General features: G+C 37.3%; 1 protein-coding gene across 1 annotated transcript in view; it reads left to right on the top strand.

Moving 5' to 3' along the window:
* Impg2 (interphotoreceptor matrix proteoglycan 2) overlaps positions 1-18,445 on the top strand; it is a 94,326-nt gene that overhangs the window by 71,638 nt on the left and 4,243 nt on the right. Inside the window, exons 14-18 of the mRNA XM_033755888.1 lie at positions 5,734-5,790; positions 5,893-7,016; positions 7,609-7,828; positions 15,063-15,273; positions 16,785-16,973. Of these exons, the coding sequence (XP_033611779.1) occupies positions 5,734-5,790; positions 5,893-7,016; positions 7,609-7,828; positions 15,063-15,273; positions 16,785-16,973 (1,801 nt within the window). The remainder of the gene's footprint in view (positions 1-5,733; positions 5,791-5,892; positions 7,017-7,608; positions 7,829-15,062; positions 15,274-16,784; positions 16,974-18,445) is intronic.

The raw sequence follows: 18,445 nt of genomic DNA, 5'->3' as shown, positions 1-18,445 counted from the left end.
TTTGTCTGAGAAATGTCTGTACATTTCAGATGCCCATTTTGGGATTTAAATTTGGGAGGTCTGATATTTTTAAGTTTATTTATATATTCTATATAGTAAATCTTTGTCTGAGGAAGAGTGGTGAAAAGTTTTCCCCATGTTGTGGGTTGTCTCTTCACACTATTGGCTGTTTGTCTTGCTGTGCAGAAGCTTTTTAATAAGAAGAGATCCCACTTCTTGATTGCTTGTGCTTGTTCATGGGCAACTGTGGTTTTGTTTATAAAATTTTTTCCTACATCAGTGTCTTCGAGAGTTCTACCTAACCTCTCTTCCATATGGTTTAGTGTTTCCGTTTTGATATTTAGATATTTAATCGACTTTGATTTTAGTTTAGTGCATGGTGGAGTTATAGGTCTAGTTTTAATCTTTGGCAAGTTGAAACCCAGTTTTTCCAGCACCATTAAATTAAAGAGGCTGTTTTTCCTCCAGTGAGGGTGTTTGGCTCCTTTGTCAAATATGAGGTGGCGGAGTATGTCTGGAGTCGTTTTTGCATCTTCGAATCTGTTCTACTGGCCCTCAGGTCTGTTTTATTTTGTCACTACCATGCTGCTTTTATCACACTAGCTTTGTAGTATAGGATCAAATTGGGGATTGTGATACCCACTGCCTTGTCTCTATTACCTAGACTTGCTTTTGCTATTCTAGGTCTCTTCTTGTTCCAAATGAATTTCTGTATTGTTTTCTCAAGGTCTGTGAAGTATGCTGCTGGGATTTCAATTGGGATTGCACTGAATCTATATAGCAGTTTTGGAAATATGGCTATTTTTAATTACGATGATTCTTCCTACCCAGGAGGAAGGGATGTCTTTCCATTTTCTGATATCCTCTTCAACCTCTTTTTTTTTTTATAGAGTGCTTTAGTTTTCAGAGTAGAGGTCTCTGATTCCTTTTGTTAGGTTGATTCCTAGGTATTTCAATGTTTTTGGATGCTATTGTAAAAGGAATTGTTTGTCCCGCTTCTCTCTCAGTGAGTCTGTTTATCATGTATGGGAAAGCTATTGATTTTTGTGTGTTAACCTTATATCCAGCTACTTTGCTGAATTTGGTTATTAAGCCTAAAAGACATTTAGTGGAGTTCTTGGGATCTTCTAAATAAAGTATCCTGTCATCTGCAAATAATGACAGTTTGACTTCTTGATTTCCTATCCTTATTCCTTTTATTTCTTTCTCTTGTCTAATTGCTGTATGGATTGTTTCCAAATCTATATTGAACAGGAGTGGTGATAGTGGACATCCTTTTCTTGTTCCTGATTTTAGTGTGACTAATTTAAGTTTTTGACCATTTAGTATGATATTGGCTGTTGGTTTTCATAGATGGCTTGCATCAGATTGAGGTAGAAACCATCTATTACAATTTTTTGGAGGGTTTTTATCATGAATGCATGTTGGATTTTGTTAAATGCTTTCTCTGTATCTGTTGAGATGATCGTATGGTTTTTGTCCTTGGCTCTATTAACACAGTGTATTACATTTATTTGATTTGTGTATGTTGAACCATCCTTGCATCCCTGGGATGAATCTCACTTGTCAGGCTGTATCATCTTTTCTTCTTTATTATATTTCTGTGTATCTTATTAAAGATTTTTGCACCTATATTCATTAGTGAGATTGGCCTGTAGTTCTCTTTTTCATTTGGGTCTTTCTCTGCTTTGGGGATCTAGGGTATACTTGTTTCCAGGAATGAACTCAAGAGTATTGCTTCCCTTTCAATTTCACTGAAGAGTTTAAACAGTAGTGGCAATAGATCCTCTTTAAATGTCTTATAGAATTCAGCAGTGAAGCCATTAGGACATGGACTTTTCTTAGTTGGTAAGTTTTTAATTATATTTTCAATTTCATTGATTGATACTGGGTTGTTTAGAATTTTTAGGTCACCTTTGTTCAACTTAGATAATTCACACAAATCTAGGAATCTGTCCATTTCTTCTGTATTTTCCAACTTATTGGTGTATGAGTTCTTAAAGTAGGTATTGATGATCCCCTGGATTCCTGCTGGGTCTGTTGTAATTTCACCCTTTTCATTCCTAATTGCCTGGATTTGAGCCTTTTCTTTTTTTATTTTTTTCTCTTTCTTTTCTTTTTTTTTAAGGGTGGATAAGGCTTTGTCAATTTTGTTTATTCTTTCTAAGAACCAACTCTTGGCTACATTGATTTTTTTTTTGTATTGTTCTCTTAGTCTCCATTGCATTAACTTCTGCTCTGATCTTTATAATTTCCTCCCTTGTATGAGCTTTGGGTTTGTCCTGCTCTTCTTTTTCTAGAAGCTTGAGGTTCAGCATCAGGTTGTATAATCGAGCTCACTTTGTTTTCCTAATATGAGTATTCACTGCTATGAATTTCCTTCATAAGACTGCTTTCATTGTGTCTCATAGATTTGATATGTGGTATTGTCACTGTCATTTAATTGTAGGAACTTTTGTATTTTTCTTCAATTTCCTCTGTGACCCATTGATTATTCAGATGTGTGTTGTTCATTCTCCATGTGCTTATGAAATTCTTATGGTTTCTTTTGCTATTGATCTCCATTTTCATTGCACCATGGTCTAATAATACACAGGGCATAACATCATTTCCTTTGCACTTATTTAAACATATCCTGTGAGCGAGTATGTGGTGTATTTTGGAGAATGGTCCATGTGCAGTTGAAAAGAATCTGTATTCTGATTTTGTGTGGTGGAACACTCTGCAAATATCTGTTAAGTTCATTTGTTCACAAGTTTGATTGAGTTCTACTATTTCATAGTTAACTTTTTGTCTGGTTGATCTGTCTATTGTGACAATGGGGTATTGAGGTCCCCCATTATTATTGTATTAGTGATTATTTGACTTTCATGTATTTTATATTTGTTTTATTTAGTTGAGTGAATTAGTATGTGGTACATATATATTTATGATTGTCATCTCTTTCTCTTGGATCGTTCCCTTTACAAGGATGTTATTGTCCTTTTTTGTCTCTCTTGGTCAGTGTTGGTTTGAAATCCACTTGATCTGCAAAGAGGATAGCTACTCCTGCTTTTTTTTTGGGTCCTGTCACATGGAGTATTGTTTTCCACACTTTAACTTTCAGTCTGTGAGTTTCTTTTTGAATTAAGTGTGTTTCCTTCATGCAGCATATTGTTGGATCTTGCTTCTTAATCCCTTCTTCCAGTCTATTTCTTTTGATTGGTGAATTGGGACCATTAACTGATGGTTATTACTGATACATACTGATTTATCCTTGTCATGACTTTTTCTTTTCATTAGATTCTCCCCCTTTGCATTTAATTTCTTGTCATGCCTGATGGATTTATTCTGCTGGGCTTCCTGAGGTTGTGATCCTCATTGTCTTTTCCTAGGATATTCTTTAAAATTTTATGGAGTGCTGGTTTAGTATTCACGAAGTTCTTAAGGTGCTCTGTGTCATGAAAGTATCTTATTTCTCCATCAATTTTCAAAGATAGTTTTGCAGGGTACATCAATGTGGGTTGGAGGTTGTTTTCCATTAGGGCTTGAAATATGTCACTCTGTGCTCTTCTTGCCTTTTGGGTTTGTGTTGAGAAGTTTGTTGTGATTCTGATGATGGGCTTTCCTTTGTTTGTGATTTGTTTTCTCTTAACTGCTTGTAGAATTTTGTTCTTCTGTTGGGTTTCTGGAATCTTAACTATTATATGCCTATGTGTAGATTTTATTTTGATCATGGCTATTTGGAGTCCTGTAAGCCTCACTTATCTGTATGTCACATTCTTTTCCCCTATTTGGGAAGTTTTCTGCCATTACTTTGGTGAACTCTCTTTTTCTATCATCTGTACTCTGTCCTGTTTCTTCATTGACTCTAGTCAGTCTTATGTTATTCTTCTTTAAATTGTCTAGCAGCTGCTGGATTGATCTCTCTTGGTCCCTTACTATTTTTAAGAGATTTTCCTGATCACTAATTGCAGTTTTATCTTCTATATCTGAAATTCTGTCCTTGCATTGGCTTGTTCTGCTGTGTAAACTTTCAATGGAGTTGTTAATCTTTTAGAAATCTGTTGCATCTGTTTTATGGATTCCATTTGTTTCCTATGTTGCGATCCCATCATGTTTCTCAGCTTCTCTATTTTTTTGTCTGTGTCTGCTCTAGATTTATTAATCATGTCTTGTACTATGGGCACAATCTCTGCTGTTATTTGGGAAATTATTTCTGATTTCATTTTTTTCCTAATCCTCTTTCATTGCTAGTTCAGGGAGTCCAGGTGGCTGAGTATCAGATTTTTCCATCTCATTTCTCTTTGGGGTTGCCTTAGGTGATCTTTAAGTCTATTTTTGCCACTAATTTTCATGTTTTCTCATTTCAACAAATGCAGCTTACTATGCCTTTGTTGAGGTTACTTTTTGCTCACCAAGTTGTCTTCAATTCTCAGCAGGCCACCAAGCAGCCTTTACTCTGCTGTTCCCTAGTACACCAATTCCTAGGTTTAGAATGGTGGCCTTCTATATCCCTGAGCTGACCTCTTGTCTGGGCAAGCTTCTGACTGATGCCTGTGTGCACTTGGGATGGTATCTAGGTGTGCCTCTCACTGGGGCCCTTCTGTAGTTGTCTGTAGGGGGCCTTTGGATCCAGGCTGTGTATCCCACTTCCTTTTGTCTTTATAGGCTTTTGGCTAGGGTCTTCAGGCACTTATCAGTGGTATCGGGTTGAGCATCTGGCTGTTGCTTGTGTGTCTGTGTAGTTCTTTTCCAGGTATGGCGGGACTCTGGATGAAGCTTGCACACCTGTACTGCAGTTTTCTAGCTGTGCTATAGCTTGGGCACGTGTGCCTGCACCTCTGGGGTTTGGGCAGTATGGGGCCCTAGCTGGGACCTACCTGCAGATGTGCCACTCTGGTCCACACAGCTACTCCCCGGGATGTGCACACACTTACTGATGGTATGGTGGAACTCTGGATAAAGGTTGCATACCTGTGCAGCTCTTTTCTAGTCAGCCTTTGGATTGGGGGCGTGTGCTCACACCTCTGGGGCCAGAGCTGGGCCCTAGCTGGGACCTGCCTGCAGCTGCACCACTCTGGTCCACATAGCAGCTCGCAGTTACTAATGGTATTGCAGAACTCTGGACCAGATTATGTCTCATAGTGTTAACTGTGGGCGCTAATCTGAAGATTTTAATTGAGGTTGTATTGAGAAGGGGATAACTTGAACTAGGGCAACCCAAGAACAGATAAATAAGTGAAAGTAAAATGGATGATCTTCTAGATATTGTAGAGGAAAGGAAAAATAAGTGTGACTTAGTGTTGGAACATACACATGAAAAAGGAAGATGTAAGTAATGAGTTCAGGATTTTGAAAATTGGGCAAATCTGAAGGATGATAGATAATAAATATAAGAGAGAAATTCAGGAGGAACCACAATTTCCAGGAAAATTTCTCCCTAAATTTCCACTGGATTCAATCTTCGTTGTCAGCAGAATTATCAGCAAGCTTCTATTTTCATGGATAAAAATATCTGAAGATTAAATATTTCAACAGTCAAAGTTTTGTCTTCAGAAATGGGTGGCCTATATTCACAAGTGATTACTTCACATTATAAACACATTATCATATCATCTTATTTGCTTGATATAAAAGTCAGCAACTTTCCTGCTATTTTAGTAGAAAAAATAGGTAACTGGTTTTATTAGGAGAAATAGGAATATATTTTTGCAACTTTGTAGATTAATGAATGTAAAACTTTATTTCTAGGATTAGACAATGTTGAAGAGTCAGAAGATTTTCTTTTTGCTGACCCATTGCCTTCAGGTACATTCATTCATCCTGTGCTAAAACAAACAATACCACCCTGGGAAGACGCTGGTGTGTCCCTGACATCTTCACCAGATCTAATCTCTTCTGTTACCTTAGATCTTCTTGCTAAAGAAGTAGCTGTACCTTTTGACTTTGACCCCTTGGCCTCTGAAGTCAAAGACCAATTAGAAGCAAGCCATTTGTTTCCAGACACATCCATAGAAAAAGAGTTCATATTTGAGAGTGGTTTGGGTTCTGGGTCTGGACAAAAGATGGATCTGATTTCTTGGACATGGAGTGAGACTTCATTTGAGAAGAGCACTGAACCACTGTCTAAGTCATGGCCTGAAGATGAGGATTCACTTTTGCCAACTGAAGGTATGGATGAGGCACTTGTCGTAGATAACAAAATGGATTACACAGACCGAATTATTGAGCATTCAAAGTATAAGAATGATGAGAAATTCACAAACTTTGCAAAGGAAGAGTCCCTTGTTGAACCTACTGTGCCCATCTTTGCAGTGTCTGCAATTCATTCTACTTCTCTAACTTTTTCTAAGCACACCTCAGAGATTCCCGATGCTGATTACCACTCAGTTACCAAAGCACCTTTTCTACTGACAGCTACTTCTGATAAAACAACAAATCAAGTGAATACCTTCCTGACCAAGGATATAAAACGAACTAGAGGGTCATCTAGCCATGACTTCAGTGACAGTAGGACTTCAGTGGTGAAACCAGATCTGAAGCCTGTGTGGACCATATTCCCAGAATCACATATAGCTTCAGCAAGTACCTCTTCCCTAGGGAAATTACCTAGAGACTCATTGGCAAGTACACCACAGAGTACTGATGGACTCTGGTTGAAAACTTCCACGACACAGTCCATCAGATTACCTCCAACCACAAGCTCCACCCTGCTAGAGGATGAAGTAATTATGGGTGTACAGGATATTTCATTAGAACTGGACCGGGTAGGCCCAGCTTACTATAAGCCTGAGCTAATCCAAGGGCAGAATGGAAAGGTTGGTAGTTATGTGAAAATGTTTACAAATTTTCACTCCACAGAGATGGCTCCTGTGGCTCAGCCCACAAGAGGAGGTGACTTGAGTCATGCCCAGACTGAAGGAGCTTTAGTAGTTTTCTTCAGCCTCCGAGTGACAAACATGCTGTTTTCAGAAGATCTATTTAATAAAAACTCTTTGGAATATAAAGCACTGGAACAAAGATTCTTAGAATTGGTAAGCTCAACCAATGAGTGGACCATATTGTGGATGAGTGAATAATCATATATGAATCCTCTGTCCTAATCAAGCACCCCAAAACTGAACCCAGGATACTGTGCATTCATTTCTTACCACCCACAGAGTTGGTAGGAGAACAATAAGACAGGTGAATTCAAGAAATGTGGCATGAGGGTGATATGAATAGATTAGACACTGAAGATCAAATTCCATGAATTCTGGGTCTAAAATAAAACGTAAAAGCTCACACTTATTCTGAGAACAGATTTATGAGGATCCAGGCCTTTATTGTTGTGATCTATCAGTGAAGAAAAGAAAATAAATTCCCTGGGTATTAAAAACTGTTTATGAGTTTTATGAGGTTCCCAAGTATCATAGTATTCTCATCATGAAAATCTTATAACATTTTTAATTTATAGTCTCATTCCTAATTTTTTAAAACAGTTTTATCATTTTTTAAAACAGTTTGAATGTTGACATAAAGTGAGCAAGGAACTCATTCTTGTTTCTTTGTGTTTTGTCTTTTTAATATGTACTGAATAAAATGAAAAACTTTGTCAATCAATTTATCATGTTTTGTGTATTGCAGTTGGTTCCCTATCTTCAGTCAAATCTCACAGGGTTCCAGAACTTGGAAATTCTGAACTTCAGAAATGGCAGTATTGTGGTGAATAGTCGAATGAAGTTTGCCACGTCCATCCCTCCTAATGTCAACAATGCTGTACACATGATTCTAGAAGACTTTTGTACTACTGCCTACCAGACCCTGAACTTGGCTATTGATAAATACTCCCTCGATGTAGAATCAGGTAATGATATTACTTACCATGGAGGTTTCTTAGTAAAATCCAGTGAGTATTCTTCTGTGTTTTCTTTTCATTAAGTCAAGGTGAATCTAATACTCATAGGAAAAGTAAGAGTACTATGTCAGATCAGTTTTCCACATCTTCATAATTAGAAAAACATTTCTTCCAAGCATACCAGTATCATTCTGTTTTCATAGGCTTGTTCACAATTATTATCTTGGCTTATTCACCTCCTTCCTTTTTCAACACACTCTACTAGACTTTCCATTTTACTTATCCACTGGATCTATTTTTTTTCACTTACTTTTTTTCAGGTTTTGTTTTATATTAGTACATGTTTGCATTACAAAATGGTTGCATTCCTTGTGGGAAGTTGGTACATGTACGTAATATCTCAATTCTTTATTTCATTTCCTTTCCTTCCCTAACCCCCTTTTCCTCCATCCCATTTCCCATTTGATAAAAAATTTCTTCCTACTTTTTATCTATCTTTTACTTTATCCCTATTTATATTTGGAGTTTCTTATATAAGCGAAATTATGTGATATTTAAGCTTGTGTGTCTGATATATTTCAGTTAATATTATGATCTTAACTCACATCCATTTTCCTACAAATGACTCTTTTATCCTTCTTTATGGAAGAGCAACACTATTATGTATAAAAGCCCCATTTTCTGTATCCTTTCTTTTGTTGATGGATATATAGGCTACTTTCAAATTTAGCTATTATAAATTGTGCTGCTATGATGGGAAGCCCCCAAAATTTAGATTCTTTTTTTTTAATGTATGTTTTTACATACCTATTCATTCCAGTTGTTTCAAGTTTTATGTAAATATCACTCTACACATTTTTATATGTAAGCAGATCAGACTTCTCTGCTGAACTCCAGAATCATTATGTAGCTATTTACTTGTCAATCTCCACTTGGATGTACCTGATGTAGCCTATATATATATATAAAGCTTAAGCTCTTATTTTCTGTTTTTCCTAATTTTCCAGTTAAATCTACTTCTTCTCCTCAGCTTCTCCATCTCATAAATGGAACATTTATCTACTGAATTACTTAAACTAGAAACCTGAGCAGTCATTCCCAATACCATAGTTTTCATCACCCCACACTTTCACTTACCACTTACTTTAATTCAAAATATACCTCAAACCACAGACTCATTGTATCATAACCACTACTGCTACTCAAGTGGTGTGTGAGGAACTAAAAACAGGTTAGTTTGACTAGAGGACAGTGAGCAAAGAGATTAGTTTTCACTGGCTGATACTGGGGAAGAAATAAAAGGTAAGAAATAAGCCTCCCAGCACTCAGGAGGCTGAGGCAGGAGCATCGCTGTGAGTTCAAGACCAGCCTGGGCTACATAGTGAGTTCCAGGTCAGTCTCAACTACATAGTGAAACCCTGTCTCAACCCTGCCCTAAAAAAAAAAGAAAAGAAAAGAAATGAGAGATAATGATGATTTGAGCCAAATTACCACTATCTCTCATTTGGATCAATTTTCCTGCTTCCTTTCCTATTCCCCCGCTTATCTGTGCTCGAGGCAGCAGTCATAGTGCCTTTTTTTTCTTTTTGAGTTTATTGGTACTTTTTAGGTATACAGTACAGTTACATTCATCATTGGGATCTTGTACCTTTACATGACAGATCTTGGTTCTCAGTTTTTCCCCATACCCCTGCCCTCCCTTCACCCTTTCCTCCCTTCCCCACTTACAAAACCTTTTTTCCATTTTTTCGTTTTCTCATATTTTTTCTTTTCCCTTATTTCCTTTCCCCTACCCTTCCCACTTGCCCTATACCTTTAGCCCTTTTCTTCCTCTTTAGTTGTTTGTCTGAGAAATGTCTGTTCATTTCAAATGCCCATTTCTGAATTGGGTCTTTATATTTGGGGGGGTTTGATTTTTTGAGTTCTTTATATATTCTAGATAATAGTCCTTTGTTTGAGGAGCAGCTGGTAAAAATTTTTCCCCACATTGTAGGTTGTCTCTTAGCTCTGTGGGTGGTTTCTTTTGCAGTTCAGAAGCTTTTTAATAAGATGAAATCTCGGTTGTTGAAATAAGAAAATGGAAAGATATCCCTGCTCCTGGGTAGGAAGAATCCACATAGTGAAAATGGCCATACTACCAAAGCTGCTATACAGATTCAATGCAATGCCAATTAAAATTCCAACAGTATATTTCACAGAACTAGAGAAAATAATCCAAAAATTCATTTGGGACCAGAAGAGATCTAGAGTAGCAAAAGCCATCCTAGGCAAAGGGCAGGGGGTATAATAATTCCCAATTTGAAACTATACTACAAAGCCACGGTGATAAAAACAGCATAGTACTGGCAAAGAAACAGACCTGAGGATCAGTGGAATAGATTGGAAGGTACAGAAACAACTCCAGATGTACTCAGCTACCTCATCTTTGACAAAGGAGCCAACCATCCTCACTGAGAAAAGATAGCCTCTTTAATAAACGGTGTTGGAAAAACTAGATTTCAACCTGCCAAAGATTAAAACTAGACCCTTAGCTTTTACCATGCACTAAACTAAAATCCAAGTGGATTAAAGATCTAAATATTAAAAAAGAGTCCCTAAATTTCCTGGAAGATAAGTTAGGCAGAACTCTTGAAGACATTGGCATAGGAAAAGACTATGAACAAATCCTCAGTAGCATGGGAACTAGCACAAAGAATCAAAAACTGGGATCTCATCTTATTAAAAATCTCTGCATAGTGCCTTTTTAAAAATAGTAATCAAATTATTTCACTTTGCTGCTTAAAATATTTCACTGGCTTCTTGGTTTAGTAGCCACAAGGCCTGGTCCTCAATTACTTTTCCAGTATCATCCAGTGAAACTGACCTCTTTGTTCACTGTAGTCCAGTCAAATCAGCCCATTTTTAGATCCTTCCTTCCAGACCAGAATCATTTTATGACTTTAAAGACTTTTCACATGCCTTTGAACCAGTGTCCTATTTGTTTAAACTCCCATCTTAGCTAACTCCTGTTCACCCTTTATGCCTCGTTCTACTGTCATGATCCTCTCCATAATCTATACTGGGTCTTTTTTATTAGTGTATCTTATGGCCTCATATTCTTTTCCCTTGTAGAGTTAGCATCATTCATGGAATTTATGTGCATATTTGCTTAACATCTATTTTTCCCAGTTAAGCTTTCCATAAGGACTGCGAGTATGTCTATTATATTAACCACTTTCTAGACAGACTTAGTGTTTTGAACACAGAAGGTACTCAGAGATGCTGTGAATGCATAAACTTAAATGTTGTTTTTATTTGGCAGACTTGAGTCCAGAGAATACTGTTGGAACCTGAGTTTATTCTTTTTTCCCTTTCGTATACCAGAGGACAGTAGTTTTGAGTAGAAGTGAGGTGGAAAATCTAGGTTCATATTTCTCTGATACCTTTTACTCTCAAACTGGTTTGAAAGTCAGCTCTGCTTTTCAACTGGGAAAGAAGCAAACATTCTTTCCTTTCAAATTCTCGAAGGATTATTATCCATTGAAAGTGAGGAAAATCATTCAGCTAATCCTCCAATATCCACGTGAGTTCTCTCAGGCTGTTGGCACATTACCATGTGATGTAATGGAAGAAGCAATTAATTACAATTTGGAAGGCCAGATTTCTTAGGTCTCCTCTGTCATTTATCACTTATCTGGCTTTAGATGAATTATTTTATCTCTTGCTCTTACCTGGCCTGCATATTTCAGGTGGCTAGTGTAAAGATTAAGCCAGTAAAAAAAAAACAAAAAACAAAAACAAAACATATCTTCTTTATCCATTCATCAGTTGATGGGCATTTGTGCTATTTAGTTTTTTTGATGGATACTAGACATCAAATCTAAGGCCTCTCATGTGCTACGTAAGCAAACAATCACTAGGCTACCTCTTCAGGCCCTAATATATTTCTTTTTAAAGAGAATTATAATAGATGAATGCATTTTTTTCAATTTTTTATGAAACTCACATATCAGCTGCATGTGAAGTCATCCAGATTAGTAGGGCCACTTTTTCTTTTATAGTTCAAATGAACTGGCATTAGTCTCTTCCACACAGTGTGAATCCTGCATTTATCTAACCCCAGTCCTTATTATCTCTAGGCATTGTAAGAGAATTTAAGTATCTCATAATCTCTGAGTTACATGTGTCTCAACACCTATGATTATTCTTTTCTTTTGTACCGGAGATCAAACTCAGGACCTTGCATCTGTGAGTCAGGTGGCAGAACCACTGAGCTAAATCTCCAGCCCTTTACGATTATTCTTTATGTTAAATGAATATAGATCTTAATCTCATTTTTATATTTTCCAAAGGCTTTACTACAAGACAGTTGATCCTAGCAGATATTTACTGATGATGTGAGGATAATGGGGGAGGCTTTTTTGAAGCACAGCATATGTTTTAAAAGTGTTACTGTTAGGCATAACCAGCCTCAGCCATCCTTTCAAGGTCAACTCTCACTGGCTCACTTCACCCCAGGACCTGTCCAACTACCATGTGGCCATAAAAACCTTTTCCAGACCTTCTTCACATTTCCTCCTTTTTAATTTTTCTTAGCCCATCAATTCTCCTAAAGCTGCTCATGAAAAGCCAGAATGTGTGTGTAATTCATTCTATAATTTAGATCCCTGTTTCTCATCCCAAACTTAGCTACAGGTCTACCTTTTTTCTTCATAAAGTCATGAAGGTACTTTTTCATAGGCAAGCTCTTCTGGCCATCCACTTGTAGCCAGCACAAAGGATGGGAAACAGACTTAAAACCTCAGTCTTATTTATATGATTAAAATATTAGGCTTGGTCTCTGGAAGCAAAAGGGATCAGCATTTGTCCTGCTTTCCCCTATGAATATATCTGTAGTTTTTCTGTATCCATGGAAAATATAGATTCCTTGGCTGACTTTACAGTCTTACATATAGGTCTCCTCTTGCATCTGTTCTGTATGTTAACCTCACACAGATCCACTCAAAACCAAAGAGTGGCCACAAAGTTTTAAAATTTTCAAATAGAATTTTCCTACTATATGTGTTATTTTGTTTCATTTTATGTCAAGGTTGGCTAAAGCAAGACTGACCCGTATATTGCCTAACTTTCTTTCACAAACAGTGTCCAAGAAAATTTTGCTTTTATCAGCAAAGAATATCTATGTACATTCCTATTCCCCACTTCTTGGTCAAGATTGGATTATTTTCTGATTGCAGAACTGTGGGGGACCAGCCCCCACTAGTTGAACAGTACCTGAAGGAGAGAGTGAGGATTGAAAAGGAAAGACACTCTAGGCAGAGTGGAGACAAAAGACTGTCTGCTTTAATTGAGGCAAACCTGGTTATTTATACACACATTATCAGCACATTATCTTGTGTAGATACACAAGAAACATCTGCAGAAAGACACCACAAGAGAATGTTTAGACACCATAATATTTTACAATTCCTAAGGTCAAAAGGTATTCACATGCACTTTGGGCTGGAATGTTCTCTTTATTTGATCACAGTGGCTTCATTAAGTTGATAGATTAGCTCCTTGTTAACCACTTCTAGTTTTCTGCATACTATTGTTAGGTGAGAGTTTCAGTTTCCCCACACAGAGCCACAAAATGATTCTTAGGGCAAGAACATAAAGATTTAGGAAAGGCACAGTGGAATCCTATTGAGCATTCACCTGTAGAAACTGTCAGTACATTTGTGTACACATTTCCTTGTTATATGAGAGTGGCTTCATAGTTGATAGATTAGCTCCTTGTTAACCACTTCTAGTTTTCTGCATACTATTGTTAGGTGAGAGTTTCAGTTTCCCCACACAGAGCCACAAAATGATTCTTAGGGCAAGAACATAAAGATTTAGGAAAGGCACAGTGGAATCCTATTGAGCATTCACCTGTAGAAACTGTCAGTACATTTGTGTACACATTTCCTTGTTATATGAGCATCTTGGCAGTGATCTCCTGTATTTATTTCCTTAGACTGCTTTAACAAGGTGTTATAAATTGGGTAGCTTATAACACAGGAAATTTATCCTCTCACATTCTTCAGGCTAGAAGTCCAAAGTCAAAGCACTACAGACCCATGTTCTACTCAAGTTCTAGGGAAGAATCCTTGTGCGCCTTTTCCTAACTTGTGTAGTTTATGCTGATTTTTCACACTCTTTGGCATGTTACTCCAACATCTACCTCTATCTCTATATAGCCTTCTTCTCTGTTTCTATATCCAGACTTCCTTCTACCATATAAGGGTATCAATCATCAGATTAGGGCTCCATTCAATCTAGTATGACCTCTTCTTGATTACATCTGCAAAGACTATTTTCACATAAACTCACATTGTGAGGTTCTGGGTGGACATGAACTTTTAGGGGGTACTATATAGCCTAATGTATTTCCCTAATCCTACATTAGCTTAAGGGAGACCAGCTTTAGAGATCCTCTAAATTTTAAGGGTGTCATAGACTTGTGCCAAATTGCTTTCAGTCCCCAGCGTAGCAAAGAAAATCATTGCATTTCATAACATTATTATTTTTTCTTGAAACTAAGAGCCTAGTCTGGGTTTTAAAAAATTCCCTTTAGCTTTCAAGCTAAACTTTACACTTTTTCTTATAAATGAGCCAGTGGATCATTTCTACCCATTTTCTCTTTTTTCAGCAAGCAGTGAAGAGCATATGATGGAATCATGCCAGTGTGGAAGGCCCATCAATGGTCAATGTCTTGCATCAATTTTGATGGTTATTGTCCTAATTAAATTTTTATTGTCATTTTCCCCTTTACCCCACGAATTTACTGAAGCCAAAATATTGTTGGGCGTGATCTGAGGAGGTACTGGGATGGTTTATTTTTCTAACTTTGGCCTTCACAAATTTAGACTATTTCAAAGGCTGCTCTTATTAAGCTATACCGCGAGGCTCCTTGTCAGTTCTTCTCTGGGTCCTCTTCCCTCATTCTGTGGTCTCAGTGTGGAGGAGGCATTGTGTACAGACAGCGTAGACTATAGCAAGATAAGGTTTGTGGCAATGAATAGTATATGGAAACTGTTTAATTTAGATCTGTGGTTACATGACATTGATTTTTATGGTTTTGACATAATCTCTAAATAAAACATGTAGTGGCTTGCCAGGGACATAAAGTTTTATGATTTGACTCTCAGTTTCAGAGAAATTTGACACAAATTTATCAATCAGGTGAATCACATTTTCTTGCCTTTCCTTGCATCATATTTTGATTTGTTTGATATTTGAGGTGATGAAGCCAACCCTTGCAAGTTTCAGGCCTGCAATGAATTTTCTGAATGTCTGGTCAACACTTGGAGTGGAGAAGCAAAGTGCAGATGCTACCCTGGGTACCTGAGTGTGGATGAATTACCTTGTCAGAGTCTCTGTGACCTGCAACCTAACTTCTGCTTGAATGATGGAAAATGTGACATTGTGCCCGGGCATGGGGCCATTTGTAGGTATGTTGTAACATTAGATTTTTGGCTTCCACAGTTATAGATATTTCTAAATAGAATGGGTTGATTTAATGAAATCATTGTATTTATTATATAGGCAATTGATAGATGTCATCTAATTCTCATGTGAAGACTGGGTCATTGGAATAGGCCTGAATATTTCTCATTTGGTTATTTTATGCAGTTAGAGAACTATTAAAATTTTTTCTAAATATGTCCTATTCAGAGTACTTGGCTTAACTAGAGATATTTGTGTTATGGTTTTAACGGTGATGATAAGGGCATTGGTATTCAAATGAGGTTTAGATATAAGGTTAACACTTTGTACTTGAAGGTGAAACAGGCATTGTTCTGCTTGATTGTAGTCTTAATGTCTTTGAACTCCTCACTGTACTACTAAGTATTCAAAAATAAAACAAGTATCATTTGAAAGTTTCAAAGTGATGATAAGCACATTTTTCTTTAGGTATACCTGACACCCATTTATTGAGTGGAACCAATGAGAATACTGCAAATGTACACATTCATTTAGTCTGATGACCCTTTACTGCCTTCCTCTCATAAAGCCAAACAACTTTCCAACCACACACAACTAAAGCTACATGGCTATAAGAGCAGAGGATGCTGAAAATACACAGGGGTAACACACATACCAGGACAATTTGTAGCTGTCAGAATTGGCAAATGCTGGCATAAGTACCCAAAACAGAGAAGATAGATGGAAGCTATCCAGACATTTTGTTACAAGTAAGTTTAGCTAGAACACTAAGAGGAAAAACAATTTCTTGGCATCCTGAGAAACTGATATTATTCTGCAAAGCAGGGACATCCTTGCTGCTGTGGATATTGAAGATATTTTCACATAAGTGAATGGCCTCAGGGTTTGAAGGATTTCTTTAGTGTGGTGAAAGGATGTGAAAGGCCTGGAGAACTGGTTCTAGATCTAGTTCTGTTATTAACTAGCTGCATAACCTAGTATCACTCACTTTCCTTCTTGTGCCTCTTTTTCTGTTATCCATAAATAAAGAGATTAAATAGAATATTTAAGTCTATTTGATTTTTATTTGGTCATTTACAGGCAGTCATTAAGGATCTATTAGATTTGCCAGACATTATTTACAGCCTTAAATCATGTGCTTATGTAACGTGTATATCTACCCCACCCTCCCATGCTAAGGGTCAAATCCCCGGCTTTGTGAATGCCCAGGCAAATGCTCTTATTACTCACTACATCCTCAGCCCTACATTCAATTTTTTTTGTTTTTTTGAGACAGGGTCTCACTATGTAGTTGAGACTGATCTGGAACTCACTATGTAGCCCAGGCTGGTCTTGAACTCACAGTGATCCTCCTGCCTCAGCCTCCCGAGTGCTGGGATTACAGGAGTGCACCACCATGCCCGGCTATATTCAGTTCTTTAATGAAGCTCCACTTGGTCAGCATTTATATCTGTACTTTTCCCAGTCCCACTGAAGATTCTGCTGTTCATTGTCACTTGGTTACTGCTCATTGCAGATGCCGTGTAGGTGAAAACTGGTGGTACCGAGGTGAGCACTGTGAGGAATTTGTGTCTGAGCCTTTGGTCATCGGCATCACCATAGCCTCTGTGGTTGGACTTCTCCTCATCTGTTCTGTTGTCATGTTCTTCCTTGTCAAGACTCTCCAAGCTCAGCATGTCAGGAGTGAAAGAGGGAGGCCCTTCAGGTACTAAGGAAAAGAGCTCTCTAGTAGAATAAAATGTTCTGTTTACTCATTCATTTAGTCCTTACTAGGTACCAGATATTGGGCAAGGATGTGGGTGGAGGGGAGAGAGCTATAAAGTTGAGTAAAAGCATGGTCCCTGCCTTCAGAGAGGTGTCACTTTGGAAAGAAACATCAACAGCATAACTAATGAGATGCTAAGGAGCCTAGATGAGATGTGAACTAGCTTTGCCTGTGAGGTAGAGTCTGCTTTTTCTATAAAATGGAGTACTACTCAGCCATAAAGAATGAAAAACCAGAAACATTTATAGCTAAATGGATGCACATTGAGGCTATACTCTTAAGTGAAATAAATAGGACACACTTGAGTAAGTACCAAAGAGTTTCTCTAGTGTAAAAAACTAAAAGTGTAAATAAGGTTCAAATGGTAAAATTGATAGTGTGAAATAGGAGGAAAATGGCTAAAGGGGAAGTGGGGAGGGGAAAGGAAAGAAGGGAAAGAAAAAATAAGTAAAGAAAAAAATGGAAACAAGGTCTTTGAAGGGGATGAAGGCAAGGGCAAGGGTATGGGGAAAAAGTAATAACCAAGACATAGCATGTAAAGGTACAAGATCCCAATGATACATGTATTTTTTGCTTTAAATATACCAATAAACTTAATGGGGAAAAAAAAGTTTTAGCAATAGTTATGGTATTTAGTTGAACAGAAGAATAGAGATTTTCCTGGAGTGGTTGGAACTCTTTTCCAGCAGTTGAGTGAACCATGAGCCAACTCAAGAGAGGCCTACTTGGACCTCTAGGCACACTGTAGAAAGGCATCCATTTTCCTTCCAATTTTTATTTTATTAATGCATTTTTGCAGGGCATAGTGTTTATATAATACATATAAATTCTTTTTTCATCCCCCTTTTCCCCTCTCCCTTCCCTCTTTCCATCTTTTGGTCCCCTTCCCTTTTATAAAAGAACAATCTTCCTATTTTCTAATAGCTATCTTTTATTTTGCTCTCTATTTATATTTTGAATTTCTCATATAAGAGAAACCATTTAAGTTTTTAAGCTTGCATGTCTGGTTTATTATACTATCTTAAGTGGTCTCAAGGTGCATTTATTTTCCTACCATTAGCTCAAGTTCATCCTTCTTTATGGCACAGCAATTCTCCATTGTGTATAAATACCACACTTTCTTTATCCATTGATGGATAAATAGACTGCTTCTAAGATTCAGTTATTGTGAATTGTGCTTCTATAAATATGAGTAGGCATGTATTGCTATAACATGGCTGTGACATTGCCTTAACCTTTTGGGAAGATTCATAGAAGGGAAATAGCTGAGATGAATGGAAAATCTGTTTTAGCTTTTTTTTTTGGTACCAAGGATTGAACGTGGGTCCTTGTGCTTGCAAAGCAGGTGGCAGAACCACTGAGCTAAATCCCTAGTCCTGTTTTAGCTTTTTTTTTTTTTTTTTTTTTTTTTT

The sequence above is a fragment of the Fukomys damarensis genome, unplaced genomic scaffold (genome assembly GCF_012274545.1).
Source record: "Fukomys damarensis isolate Sample0158 unplaced genomic scaffold, DMR_v1.0_HiC HiC_scaffold_24, whole genome shotgun sequence".
Lineage (NCBI taxonomy): Eukaryota > Metazoa > Chordata > Mammalia > Rodentia > Bathyergidae > Fukomys > Fukomys damarensis.
The sequence above is the reverse complement of the archived record's forward strand: the minus strand, read 5'-3'. Positions and strand labels throughout refer to the sequence as shown.